The 14,254-nt window shown below is 41.6% G+C and overlaps 1 protein-coding gene across 5 annotated transcripts in view; it reads right to left on the bottom strand.

The window, feature by feature from the left end:
• Positions 1 to 14,254, bottom strand: part of NUP58 (nucleoporin 58) — a 36,876-nt gene that overhangs the window by 17,434 nt on the left and 5,188 nt on the right. For all 5 annotated transcript variants that reach the window (XR_014156147.1, XR_014156148.1, XR_014156149.1 and 2 more), the window contains exons 2-12: positions 12,995 to 13,131; positions 11,878 to 11,913; positions 10,145 to 10,294; positions 9,280 to 9,411; positions 8,223 to 8,333; positions 7,076 to 7,100; positions 5,828 to 5,893; positions 4,857 to 5,031; positions 4,197 to 4,276; positions 3,069 to 3,187; positions 2,272 to 2,354 (exon numbers count right to left, since the gene is read on the bottom strand). Coding sequence is in view for 2 of the 5 variants with exons in the window: in XM_081860387.1 (XP_081716513.1) it covers positions 2,272 to 2,354; positions 3,069 to 3,187; positions 4,197 to 4,276; positions 4,857 to 5,031; positions 5,828 to 5,893; positions 7,076 to 7,100; positions 8,223 to 8,333; positions 9,280 to 9,411; positions 10,145 to 10,294; positions 11,878 to 11,913; positions 12,995 to 13,131 (1,114 nt within the window). In the remaining 3 variants the exon portion in view is untranslated. The remainder of the gene's footprint in view (positions 1 to 2,271; positions 2,355 to 3,068; positions 3,188 to 4,196; positions 4,277 to 4,856; positions 5,032 to 5,827; positions 5,894 to 7,075; positions 7,101 to 8,222; positions 8,334 to 9,279; positions 9,412 to 10,144; positions 10,295 to 11,877; positions 11,914 to 12,994; positions 13,132 to 14,254) is intronic.

Raw genomic sequence — 14,254 nt, 5'->3', positions numbered from 1 at the left:
GTGGCCTGGGATCTTCAGGATGTTTTTATTTGCAGACCGTAAGTTCTTCTGTGGGGCATACCAGGAGAGGCGGTCCCGTAGGTACGAGGGTCCTAGGCCGTATAGGGCTTTAAAGGTTAAAACCAGCACCTTAAACCTGATCCTGTACTCCACCGGGAGCCAGTGCAGCTGGTATAGTACCGGATGAATGTGATCTCGCAGTGAAGACCCCATAAGGAGTCTCGCTGCGACACTCTGCACCCGCTGGAGTTTCTGGGTCAGTCTCAAGGGCAGCCCCACGTAGAGCGAGTTACAATAATCCAGTCTGGAGGTGACCGTCGCGTGGATCACAGTGGCTAGGTCAGGGCGAGAGAGATAAGGAGCCAACTGCTTAGCTTGGCGGAGATGAAAAAATGCCGCCTTTGTTATAGCTGTAATCTGCGCCTCCATAGAGAGGGAGGTATCGAAGATTACACCCAAACTCTTAACGGACGGTGCTGGCACTAATTGCACCCCCGCAAGAGAGGGAGTTGCCCCCTCAATCCCATATCGCCCTGTCCCAGCCAGAGGACCTCTGTCTTCGAAGGATTTAACTTCAACCGGCTCCCACATAACCATCCAGCCACAGGTTCCAGACATCTGGTCAGTGTGTCTGGGGCCGAGTCAGGATGGCCATCCATTAACAGATAGAGTTGGGTGTCATCGGCATACTGATGGCAGCCCAGCCCAAAACTCCGGACAAGCTGGGCGAGGGGGCGCATAAAGATGTTGAAAAGCATCGGGGAGAGAATCGCACCCTGAGGCACTCCACACACCAAGGAGTGGCGCAATGACAATTCCCCCCCAAGTGCCACCCTCTGTCCCCGACCAGAGAGAAACGAGTGCAGCCATTGAAGGACTGTGCCCTGGATCCCCACGTCGGCAAGGCGGTGGTCCAGGAGTTCGTGATCGACCATGTCGAAGGCTGCTGACAGGTCTAGAAGAATCAGCAGCCCCAACCCGCCTCGATCCAGCTGCCTGCGGAGATCATCTGTTAGGGCGACCAGAGCCGTCTCGGTCCCATGACCAGCGTGGAAGCCGGACTGGAATGGATCCAGAGCAGATGTTTCATCCAGAAACCTACCAAGCTGTTCAGCAACCGCTCTCTCAATCACCTTACTCAGGAATGGAAGATTCGAAACCGGGCGGTAATTGGATAGATCTAAGGGATCTAATGATGTTTTCTTTAAGAGCGGGCGCACCACTGCCTCCTTCGGTTCCCCTGGGAATATCCTGGTGCCAAGGGACAAATTTATGATATCCCCCAGGGGGGCCCACACCTTATTGTAAAAGGCAAGAGAGATTTTTTTATAAATATGCTTCTACAACAAAACTAGCTAGGATTTCCCTTGCTGAACTCACAGTAGATATCAACACAGCAGGCGACAGAATACAGTACTAGCAACAGAAATAATCCTTGGTTTCCCTAATTTAAATGCCTGGTAGGTGTATAGTGACACCTACTGTAAATATCTGGCTACCTCACAATAAATGAAGACAGGAATCAGCTCCACTTCAAAAATAAGACTATTCAAGATTATCAAGTACTATTTTGAATGATACCTGGTAACTTGAGCACCATGAAAAGAAACAGCGCCTCTGAAAGCCCATGATTCTCAGAATTAAAAAACTTCACATTATGAATTCAGCAAGCCATCAGGAAACAGCTGCTAGACTGTCTGACCTTTGAAAAAAAAACTTTCAAAAACTCCTAGCTTTAAAGTCCCTCAAGGAACATTTCAGCAACATATTCCATTTCAAAAGAAAAAGTAGAAAGTAATCTAAGAAGATACAACAATGCAGGAAGTAAAAAGGCCCTGGAGTCTGAACTAGGAGCCAGAACTAGGAGGTAAAGTAAAGTAAGGTAAAGTAAAGTGACCCCTGACCATTAGGTCCAGTCGTGGCCGACTCTGGGGTTGAGGCACTCATCTTGCTTTATTGGCCGAGGGAGCCGGTGTACAGCTTCCGGGTCATGTGGCCAGCATGACTAAACCGCTTCTGGCGAACCAGAGCGGCACACGGAAACGCTGTTTACGTTCCCGCTGGAGCGGTACCTATTTATCTACTTGGATTTTGACGTGCTTTCGAACTGCTAGGTTGGCAGGAGCAGGGACCGAGCAATGGGAGCTCACCCCGTCGCGGGGATTCGAACCACCGACCTTCTGATCGGCAAGTCCTAGGCTCTGTGGTTTAACCCACCATAAAGAAGCCAGATAATCATGTCACAATTTTACATTATAAAGCAATCTTTACCTTCACATTTTCATGTACGGATTGAAGTTGTGCAGCTAAAGCTACAAATGTCTGATAGATTTTCTGCATAGCCATGGATAAATCTGTAAGACAGGGAAATTTGAAAATCAAGTCACATTGCAGTATAAATTCACAGTGAAACCATGTAATTTGCCATAAAGTTACCACATAAAGCCACCACCGCATTAAGGAAGCTGTGGGGATTTGTCAAAATATGATGGGGGAAGAAAAGGTGTCTCTAAACATACAGAGAACGGAGGTGACAGTCCTTTTGATGTTTTATCAGCAAGGTTATTTCTTTCTGAAACAAGAAGTTTAGACTTAGGCCATCATTTCAAACTAACGTACACACTTGAGAAGTATAATACAAAATCCTCAATGTAGTGATACAGGAACTCAAATAATAGTGGAATATGTAAACAGACTCAAACCTCCTCTAAGCCTCTCTTCACGCAGAGCATTGGTCAAGGGGATCTTGGGGGATGTCACTCAGATTTTTAAAAAATGCTTGGGTTCTGTAGTCAAAAGACATATATGTGAAGGTTGTTTGCAAGAAAAAATAATAATGCTTTGGTGCCAGCCCTCTCCTGGGTGTGTGAACCCACCTTATGGATCCCAGCAATTATGTTAGCTTCTGTATCTTCGGCCCTAAATTTGGAATCAAACCAACACTAAGGGGTGTCCAAATTCTACTGCCTTGGCAACATCTGAACACAAATCCCTGCGAGTCTGCCAGATGCGAAAAGTGCGGTATGACATAGCAATTAAGGCAACTGGTGAAATCACTAACTTTTTACCTTGTGGGGTTATATGGGAATTGTTTGCCTGGGTGGCAAGATGGTTTTCCAGTTCTTCAATTTGTTGTCTGTACTGCTGCAGTTGTACTTCAAACTGTTCAACCAAGATCCTGAAGTAGCTAAATTAAGTATATTTTAGAGCATTTAAATGACAAGAGTGAATAAAGAACTCTACAGAAAGTATTCATGTCTAATTTTAAACTTTCAGAAACGGTGCATGAATTTTCTTATTTTCTTCTGTCCAATTCCCTTCTTTTTTGTCACGTCTTTCAGATGGTCAGCCTGTGGTCAGGAACTGTCTTATTTTCATTATATAAGCTGCTCTGGAAGCCTTTTCTGCTAAAAAGCAGGATAAAAAAACCCCCAAATAACCTGTGTACACACTAACTGCTCTCAATCACGAGTGGGGGAGGAGAAGTCGAGTTCCCTCAATCAGCAGAGTGTGAGAATCTTAATTTCAGGTTCATGGGTTTGAGCCCCACATTCGGAGAAAGATTCCTGCATTGCAGGGGGTTGGACTAGATGAAGAACATGCTTCCTTCCAACTCTTCAATTCCATGATTCTATATACACCCCCTGTTAACAAAGCCAGGGGAAGCCTACCATATTACAGTAACCTTTTATTGTAAAAGGCAATTTAAAGAATTTGTCTTTCCACCCAGCTAAATTATTTTGGCCATATTCAAATCATGTCCCGAATTAAAAGGAAAAACACTAATTATTTCTCAGGAAACGCCTCCCACTACAGTGAGGAATCAGTCCAGCCAGAATCGAATTATTACACCCTTTGGTATCTATTTGAAAGAAGCTCAGAAGGCTGATCCCTTAGAACTATGTGCAAAAGAGAAATAGTCCCTAGAATATCTCTGCAAAGGGTTCATAGCAATTATCATACTCTGCTTGTGGAATCAAAATAATACATTCGGATTTAGTTTACTTTCCTTGTGCAGTATTCTAGCATGAGATACAGGACAGTCTGAGTGAACCAACCATGCAGATACAAAAGCGTATTTTATATTAAACCCATATCCAATATAAGGCTTGAACCTGTATACAATATATGACTAACTATACAACATGCAATATAAAAACACTTATTAAGGGCAAGACATGCAAGGCTGTACTCACTCTGCTGGTGCTGAATTTTCATGTTGAAGGCCAGGCGGCGTTTTCTGTGTTCTTAATGCTATTTCAGCGTTTTTAAGCTCCTACAAAAACATGAAGTGGAAAAAATGCCCCTTGTAATTCTTGTAGTTCTATAAAATGACACACCTGATTCAGTGAACAATTTATTCCTGATAATTTAATTAGCTAATATCTGAAGGATGAACTTTACCATGTTCATTATTATTGGGGGGCGGGTGAAGGAATGGGACGTGATTACAGATCAGACTATAATTTTAGACCAGGGGTTTTGAAAAACAAGGACACAGCACTTAATTGGGGACCACTGCAATAAAATTTTGCCCAGAGGCTTCAGAAACCTAATAGATGGGAGCTGGAAAAGACTAGACCTATTGAACTCTACAGGGAAAGCACGAGAGGGAAGATGTGATACAATGCCAGATACCAAGTGATGAGTTTTCTGTATAACGGAAACAACCTTTCAGGACAGCAAACATTATACTGTTACACTTGTACGGTAAACAAAGTTCTCAGCTGCTTCAAATCAAGGACTGCCCAGCACAGCTGTTAGGCAAGCACATCTGCATTTTCCAAGAGGATAGGAATATTATCATTTTTGCTAGCTTTAGGCTAGCACGTGATCCCCATCAGAGTTGCTTATACCTGAGCAGTTTCCACTTTCAGCTTATCAATATTAAGGGTGTTTCTCTGTAATCCACTGGCGGCGACTGACAAAAGTTGTTTCAAAGCTTTAATGTCTTCCTGCACTTTGAGCATTGCTTTGGAGGACATTCGACTAATTTCTTCCTGGACCTGCTTCTGCTCTTTTACAAACTTCCTGGGAGAGGAGAAATCAGAAGACAGAATTAATCCATGCAATGCCCCCAACTCCAGCTCTTCAGAACTACAGGCAAAGGAACCTCTCTCTCTCCCCAGAGCGGGGAACTCTCAGAAGAAAGTAGTCAGGGCTGCGTACTGATGGTGGTTCGGGGATAAAGTGTATGTGTGCACACGCATGCACACACACACACTCTCCACATCTCAAACAAACGAAGACCCCTCTCCCCCATCCTCTCTCTCACACACTGACACCTCTTTCTCCATGGCCAATTCAGTGCTTGTCTTCTGCATCGCACACTAACAATAGGGACTTCCCTTTCTTGACGCAAAGCATGGAAAACCAATTTCCACCTTTCCCATTCCTGAGCTGCAATCTCAGATCTCAGCTGTGCTGGAGAGAAGCACTGCAAAGAGGGGAGAAGCTTAAGCCTCTCCCCTCCGTCACCTTCCCCTCTCTCCCAAGAGAACTCTCCTCACATCATGGAACAACAGGAAAAGCCGTGGTGGAGTGGACAAGGATTAGGGCTGTGACGGAGTTATCATGGGCCCAACGGAAGAACCTTGTGGGCTGATTCCAGCCAGCAGCCCACCAGTTACATTTTACTGAAGGGACTTCAGGTAAGCAAGACCTGAGGTTCCTTCACAGCATCTGCAGAACAGTATACCCACAGCTGTCAAAACCAAGTATTTTGAAACTGTGAACAAAAGAGTACTCTTACTAGTCCAAGACATCTCCAAGGTAAGTTTCAGTAAAAGAAGAGATCTGGAATTCCAAGGACCCAGGAAATACTTACTGAAGATTTTCTACATCTTGGCAGATTACGGGAGGTAGATTTTCATCTTTCAGGGCTTTACTATCCCTGCCAACAGACATGCACATTATTATTAGCATGACACTCTCTTAACTGCAGTAGCAGCAGCTTTTATTTAACACAACAGATGCAAAGAACAGCACTAAGCCCATTAACCACTGAATTTTCTGAATGTTCTACCCCAATTATCATTAAGCAGCAGAAGAAGAAAGTTTTGGAAAACTTTCTCATTATTTCCCCCAGCAACCCCAAATATTTTTCTTCTACAGAAATGAGAAACTAGTGTTGAGAATGAACATACTATTTGAAGCGGTACCATCTTCTCTGGAAATTACAACATCACAGTCAAATCTGCACCAACTTCATCATCCTAACTTGTTATCACAAAGATTAAACCCAATCAATTTAGTCCACTAAGTGTAAACAATTCGGTACCCTTTAGGAGGTCACTGACGTAAACTTCCAACAGCCTCAGGGATGGTGGAAACTGGAGTCCAACATCGGGAAAGCACCATGAACCAGGTGTGGCCATGCAAGTCCTGGACCAGGGTCCAAGTGCAGTGGTAGCCTAGATGAGGGCCAATAAACTAAGCTGGAATCCTGGCAATATGCAGGCTCTGTGGGTTGGCCAACTTGCCTCTTCTGACCAGGGTTATTGTCTGTAAAGTAGCAGGTTAGGAGCTTGGTGGTGCTCCTTGACAGCATGCAAAACTAATGGTGAAGAATCTTCTCTCAATATACTATCAGGCCAGATTTAAGGTGCAACTGTTATCATATAAACCTCTAAATAACTTGGGACCACCCTCCATGAAGGACCACCGTTCTCCATACATTCCTGCCTATTTGAGATCTGTTGGAGAAGCATGACTAACTGTCCCTTGTGGTACACGTTATACAGCCATAAGAATGGGGTACTTGGCATAGCAGTGCCAATATTGTGGAACTCATTGCATTTGTGTATTAGGCAGGCGTCTTCTGTGCTTCATTTAAGACACCACTTTAAAACATTTATTCACACAAGCTTACCTTTCCATACGACCCATTTTATGTTCTTCTGATCTCTGTCTTTTTTTGTTTACATTGATCTTATGTACCTTGGTTTAAGAATATTTAGCGGTACAGAAATTTATGTATACATAAATAAAATAAGAAGCTATTGGTTGCCTTCCATTTAAGAGGCACCTGGTCCCAACAGGTATTTTTCCAGCTATGAATATTTGGTGCACTTACTCTGGTCTCGTTCCTGTTTTGTCACCTGAGGGGGGAAAGGAAGTTAAAACTCTTAGTATAACAAAAACATGCTCCTAAATTTGAATTATGAAAATATCAATAGGTTTCTTATACTGAACACCATTGATCACTCTCTTTTCTAAAAAGGATACCCACCCCTATTACCCTCGGCTAAAAGCTTCAAATATTATTTGTGAAAATGCTAGTTTCTGGGTCACCGCTTCTGAACAAACAGCAGCCAGTTCCCTGACTTGTTTTACTTTAAGGGTCACCAGATACGGGTAGGATTGCACAGTTAGTGTCATTTAACCAATCTCAGGTCAGACGTTTTCAAAGCATATTTTGATAGGTAGCAATTATTTTATTTTGGAGTACAGACTAGCACGTCTGCATTAAATTCAGATTTTAAATAGGGAATTGCTGTTTTTTAATAAAAAATAAAAAATACACTAACAAAAATAACCTGGTATTTTAAAACCACTGTTATTATCCATCCTATGGGGGCTCTAGGCATAGTTTCAGATGCTGCAGGGCAGGGTGGAGAATATATGGCCCTCCAAATACTGTTGGAGCTTCAATTGGAGATAAAGACAGGGGGAAAGTATATGGGAGGGGATGAGTAGGAGAAGTGACCAAGCAGAGTTAGGGTATGTGAGAGGATTTCCTGGAGAACGCACTTGAGCACCTGAACCAAGCAGAACTCAATTTTCTGTGCATCAACTGGTGCACAGGGAGCTGGATCCTGCTTTTTGCAGGTTTCAGGTGTGCAGGCAGCTGATCCAGCCATGTCTCTACCTGCTCCACACCTGAGATCAGAGGTGACGTGGCTGCAGATTTGGGGAAATGGCCTGGGGGGTAGAAATCTGGCCAGAACAAAAATTCCCTACTCCTGGTGTATGGAGTACTGATGTGGACAGTACTGGTGACCTGTGGGGCAACTGGGAACACAAGCCTCAGCACCAGGCACCAAAATCCCATAGCAGTAGAATCATAAAGCAGTTACGTTTCATTAAATAGTTTCCTATTTAAAAAGATAGATTTAGAATTTGTTGTTTTAATGAGTCCCCATGCAGTTACAGAAAAAAGCCAGTGCCTCGTAAGTATTCTTGGAGAAACACCTTTCCAAGCTGCATCCATAAAAACTTACTCTTTTTATCTGAAGAACTACTGAAGTCTATGCCACCAAGACCTTCATTAACTGTAGTAGCAGGTGCTGCAGCCGTCCCTAGAGTCAAACCGAAAGCATTCTGTCCGAGCCCTGCAAGTAATCCATCAACTGTATCAGAGACTTCTTATGGTCATGCATCAGTATTGAAAATAGTCTGAATATAACATTTTTAAAGCAATATATCCTCAATGAATTGCCAGTAGTGAAAATCAAAGGCATGTTATGTCTACATTCACCAGCTAGAACCCATATGTAAATGTGGGGAAAACAAAACTTGTACAGTGGTGCCTCGCAAGACAATATTAATCCGTTCCGTGAGTCTCTTCGTCTTGCGGTTTTCTCGTCTTGCGAAGCACGACTATTAGCGGCTATTAACGGCTATTAACGGCTTAGCGGCTATTAACGGCTTAGCGGCTTTAAGAAAAAGGAAACAAACTCGCAAGAACTCACAAGACGTTTCGTCTTGCGAAGCAAGCCCATAGGGAAATTCGTCTTGCGGAACGACTCAAAAAACGGAAAACTCTTTCATCTTGTGCGTTTTTCGTCTTGCGAGGCATTTGTCTTGCGAGGTACCACTGTAGTATGTGTAGGCAATGAAAAATTGTGTTCATCATCAACCCTGCTCTGCAGCCAAAAATGGTAGGGATAAGGCCGTGAGCTTCAGAAATCTTCCGAGAAACATCAACACCCGACTATGTGGGTGTTATTCCAAGCTCTAAGGTGGGCAGAGGTTCATCCTTGATTCACTGATCTCAGAAACTCTCAGAAAGCAACTTAACTCCTGAGAACTCTCTGTTGACCTTGAGCCCCAAACTATTTCTAATTTTCAGATAGGAACACAGCAAGTGATGCTGTTCATTTATTAGTTGTTAATGTAGATGACCACAAACCCAAGCACTTCAAAATAAAGGACCAGGAACAATTACTTAGTTCTAGCACCAAAGGATTAGCAAAACACACAGTATCTCAACCGTCTTGATAAGATGCGCATCTTGGACAAATCTGAGGAGGCAGACGCACATAAAAGGCTTGTCACCTGTAGCAGCTGAGCTTGCATTTGGGAAGAGTGTCCCTCCTAAACCAGCTAAGGCTCCCCCAAGAGAAAGTCCTGTGGATACTGTTGTGGTTGGAGCTGTGCCTCCCAAGTTCAGCGTAAAGCCAGTGGACCCTGAATATTAAGAAGAGGTGTAAGATGAAGACATGCATGCAGATTTTCCTTCATAATAATAGCTATATTATTACCTGCTAAATAAACAACTAATGGAATTCAGTTGTGGACAATATGGCAGAAACTTTCACAAATTCTACCTGCTGTTATCGCTGTCATCGTTTATTTGCATGGATTAAGCACTCTTGCACTAAATCATCCCAAGGACTTGGGGCAACAGACATCCTTTTAAAGGAAAGCAAATTTTCAAAAGTATCTGTGGCCATGCAAATGTTGCTCAACTCCAACTCTAGCCAGCATGGCCAAGGGTTAGGAATGATACATGCTGTAGTCCAGCAATATCTAGAGGGCTATAGATTCCCCCCACACCAATCTTACAGCATACATTCTGAGGCAAGTATACCTTAGGCATGATGTATACGCTCCAATCTTACATCACTGTGCAGTTAAAGGGATTTTGATGACAAACAAAGCAGAGTTTTTTGGCACTTTTCTCCACTTATCAGACGTAGGATGCGTCTTTCAGCATCCTTCATACTGGCTTCCCTATCATGTACCATGTTCTCAAGTTAGTTCAATGTACCAAACTAAACTAATACCAGTATGAGAATGTTCAATCATTTTTATCAGAACTGCACTGATTCACCTGGTTTCTTTTTTAGGAACAATTACGATTATGCGTTTGTGAACAATGGAAATTTGATTTAAACACAAAACTATAAGTGTATATTACCTGTTGCTGGCGCAGATGCAAGAGCAGAGGAAAGTGAGAGGCCAGAGGCGGCAGAAGAGATAGGCAAAGCAAATGGTGTGGCTGATCCTGCAGGTTTGCTGAATCCCAGACTAAGTCCTGTTGTACTTGCAGAAGTAGAAGCAGGTGTGCCTGTAAAAGAACAATAAAATGCCATTCTTGTTTTCATGCCACTTAAACTGGGTATGTTCAGTAAAATTAAGAATTCTAAATTTATTACTCTAGATCTGTATATAGCCAGTGAAAAGTGAGCAAAGCCACATTAATTTTTTCAATCACTCTTCCATTAGACTCAAAGCAGCAAACTCATTTAACAATATGTACTAGCATTCCCTGATGTTGGGAAAGATGGAGGGCACAAGGAGAAGGGGACGACAGAGGATGCGATGGTTGGATAGTGTTCTCGAAGCTACCAGCATGAGTTTGACCAAACTGCGGGAGGCAGTGGAAGACAGGAGTGCCTGGCGTGCTCTAGTCCATGGGGTCACGAAGAGTCGGACACGACTAAACAACAACAACTAGCAGTAAGAGATAGCCAAGCTTCCCATATTTTGAATGCTTCTGAAATTCTTTTAAAAACAACAACCAATAATATATGCACTGCTTCCCAACACTGTTGTCCCCCATTCCCAGGGGATACGATGACAAAACCATCACCACCACTGGGGAAGGTCAACCCTGGGCACCTACAAGTTTCATGTTTTTAATATGTATCACCTAAAACAAGGTTTCTGGTTCATCTCAGAGCATTGGAGAACCTAAAATATAATGGGTCCAAGCTATTCACTGCTTTACAGGACAACCATCAGGACCAAGGATAGTAGCCAGAAACTGTAGACAGATCAAGTGGACAATAAGTGGCACAATATACTCTTTGGGCCATTCCGGTCAAAACACAGGCAGAAGAATTTGGCACCAGCTATCACTACCCAGCTTCAATAGTGGCCCTACATAGAGTACTTTACTGTAGTCCAACTCAGAGATCACCATGCATAAATGACAGTGGCCTAGTCCTTTTAACTAAGGAGCAACTGGATGAAGAATCAGATGCACCTGCTAAAAGTATACTTCTGACCACTTCTACAACCTGGTTACCTGGAAGCAGGGCCCAGTCCAGGATCACACCCAAGCTGCATCAGGCATGAGATCACAGCCAAGACATGCTAGCTCAATTCTAACTCATATCAATGGTACGCCCTTAACAGATTATACAGTGTGGAAGCAGAATTGTTGACGGCTATGGACTGTGGCTGTGGCCTGAATACAGGCACCTTTGAGAAAAATGGGAGGAAGAGACAGACTTGATAAAAAGAACATGAAGAAAACAAAGAAAACAGGAAAACAAATAGAAAGATAATGGGAAAATATCACATAGGCAGGTTATAGAAATTGAATAGCACACATCATAACAACACATGAATAGCTGAGAGCTTTGGAGACTGGGGATCAGGAAGGCTAACAAGGCCATGGAAAGGAGGTGGGGAGCTGAATGTTACATCTGGATTTGAACTATATTTGTCTATATGTTCCTAATGTATCTTATCTACAGTTTTTACTTTCATATTTTTCTTCTTGACACTTTAGTCATCTTTGGGGTTTATCCAGCATTCCTAGTCTCTCACCATCCAAATGCAGAACTTTTCGTTTGGGCAGCTCTGAAAGTCACACCCCATTTAAAGAAAAAGCAAAGTTAGTTTTGAACATATAGCACTTACCAAGTGTCAATCCTGTAGCCATGGTGGTTGCTGATCCTGTGTAATAGTACAAAAAACCCTGAGTTTAATAAACAACACTTCTATTGCCTGTTGCCTAATAGATTTATCAGCAGATCGAAGGGATATTTAAACACAAGTGTTGGGTGGGGTTGTAAGAAAGCCAGAGAGTATTGGGAGATGATATACTCAGAACTAAAAAAGATGTTAAGGGTCTCTTTTCCCAAGAAACCAGAGATGTTCTTACTGAGTATAGTAGAGGGGGAAATACCCAAGAAAGTACTTAAGTCTATTTTCCTCTATGCAAAAACAGCGGCCAGAATAATTTATGCCCAAAGGTGGAAGGACAAAAATAGACTGGCAGAATAAGCTAATAGAATATGAGGAGTAGCAATGTTGACTGCAAAGATAAGAAATCAAGATGAGTTGGATATAAAAGAAGAGTGGGAATACTTTGGCAAATATTGAAAAAAATATAACAATCAGATAAACTTCCAAGTGGCATTAGGTATATTAGCAGCAGATAAAATAAGCAGAAGAGGGGTGGTAATTAAGGAGATGCAGCTTAACAAGGACTAAATAGGACCCCCCAGAGGGATGTGTGTGGAAGTCAGAGTGTGAGATAAACGATGACAACTGTTTAACTGATATATTAAGATATGTAAAATGCATAAATAATTTTTTTAATACATTATCAGCTCTCTAATAATACTATATAACCAGAGAGTGCTTTTAATAATGAAGATATAAATATTTTTGGCAAGGAGCAAAATTACTGAATATAATCTGAAATTTTAGCTACTCCTGCATTTTGCCACTAATTCTCATCACTAATTCTCAAATCAATTATCAGTTCAAGGCTCACCTTTTTAATTTTTCTATTGAACAAAATAAAGTAAAAATAAAAAGTGCATAAAGAGAAAAGAAAAAAAGGTATATCATATCACTATATATGCAAACAACTACAGTTCCATATATGCTTGTCTAGTATACCGGTATATAAAGTGTTATTTTTAACCAAATGCATATATGGTTATTTATAACCTACTATATTTTTTTACACATTTCAAATGTCTTTATATTTGTCTCATCTTCAAAGTGTAGAAATATAATATTTTACCTGTATTAGCCCCTCCCAATGTAAAACCAGTGGCAGGTTTTGAGCTAAAAAGTCCAGTTCCAAAGCCTACCGATGAAGCGGTTGTAGTTGCTGTAGCTGTCGAGCCCAATGTCCCAAAATTAAGCCCTCCAGTTGAGCTACATTACAAGACAAATAAATTAGTTAAATTTAACACACGTTCATTTTTTTATTTCTTCATTGCAGTAGTTCTACAGAACAGTTTGAAAGTCAAAATGCCTCGTCCATATTTCTCCCTTTAATATGAACGTAAATGCTACCAGCAGATATTTCACCTTTATGTTGCCTTTTTGGGTTTTTTTTTTGCTGTCTGTCATTATTTTAACACAGACAAACACTTAAAACAACCAATTGTATTTGCAGTGTTAACATAATCAAGTAACTAATTACATGTTTCAGAACCCTATATGGAAAGGGACAGACAGAGATCCAAAGACATTAGTGATTTCAACTCAAGCTGAATAAAAAGCAGTCCACTAGAATGAAGCGGCTCTCAAACTAAACTTCTGACATTACTGGAAATATTTTAGGAAACACAAAATTCTTTACATTTTCAGTCTGAGGGGTAGGACCTGACTATCCCAGAGATATACAGTTAACTTTATTTCTCACATCCCAGAACAAGTTTTAAAAGAAGTTATTAGCAGATTAAAAGTGAGCTCTTTTTCAGACTGAAGTAGAATAAAAAAAATCCTTGTAGCAATGCAACACATTTCATACATGGTTTTCAATTTCTACTATTGTTCACTCACCATCATCTATCAGGCAGAAAAGTTTACGTGACGCTGTTGGCTCTAAGCAGCTTCTATAATTGCTGTCAACTCTGTTTTGGATCTCATATAACATTTCAGACATGGAATGTCTATGTTGCAAAATTAATAATGATGTAACCAGCAGGTTTAAATGGCTTAAAGTTACGACAGTACGAATGTAATATATTATAAGACAGTACAGATGAGCTCTATCATAGCCACAATATGGAAAGCAACTGCGAGGACAACACAAATAAAATCTGACAGCTATTCTCATCAGGACTTGTAAAGTTTATTTGATGTTTTAACACCCTGAGTGTCAGACACAATGCAATCAGTGTAAAGAATATCGAGGAAAAAAGAACACAAAAACGTAGTGTGTTCAATGTGATGGTGAGCTTAGCCTAAACCCCTTCCATCATTATCATCCTCTATGCTAATAGTGAAATCAGTTATCTTATGTACTTAAAACAGCACCATCGAAAACACA

Source organism: Podarcis erhardii (genome assembly GCF_964252035.2).
Source record: "Podarcis erhardii genome assembly, chromosome: 4".
Taxonomy (NCBI): domain Eukaryota; kingdom Metazoa; phylum Chordata; class Lepidosauria; order Squamata; family Lacertidae; genus Podarcis; species Podarcis erhardii.
This window is presented reverse-complemented; position numbering and strand designations above follow the sequence as displayed.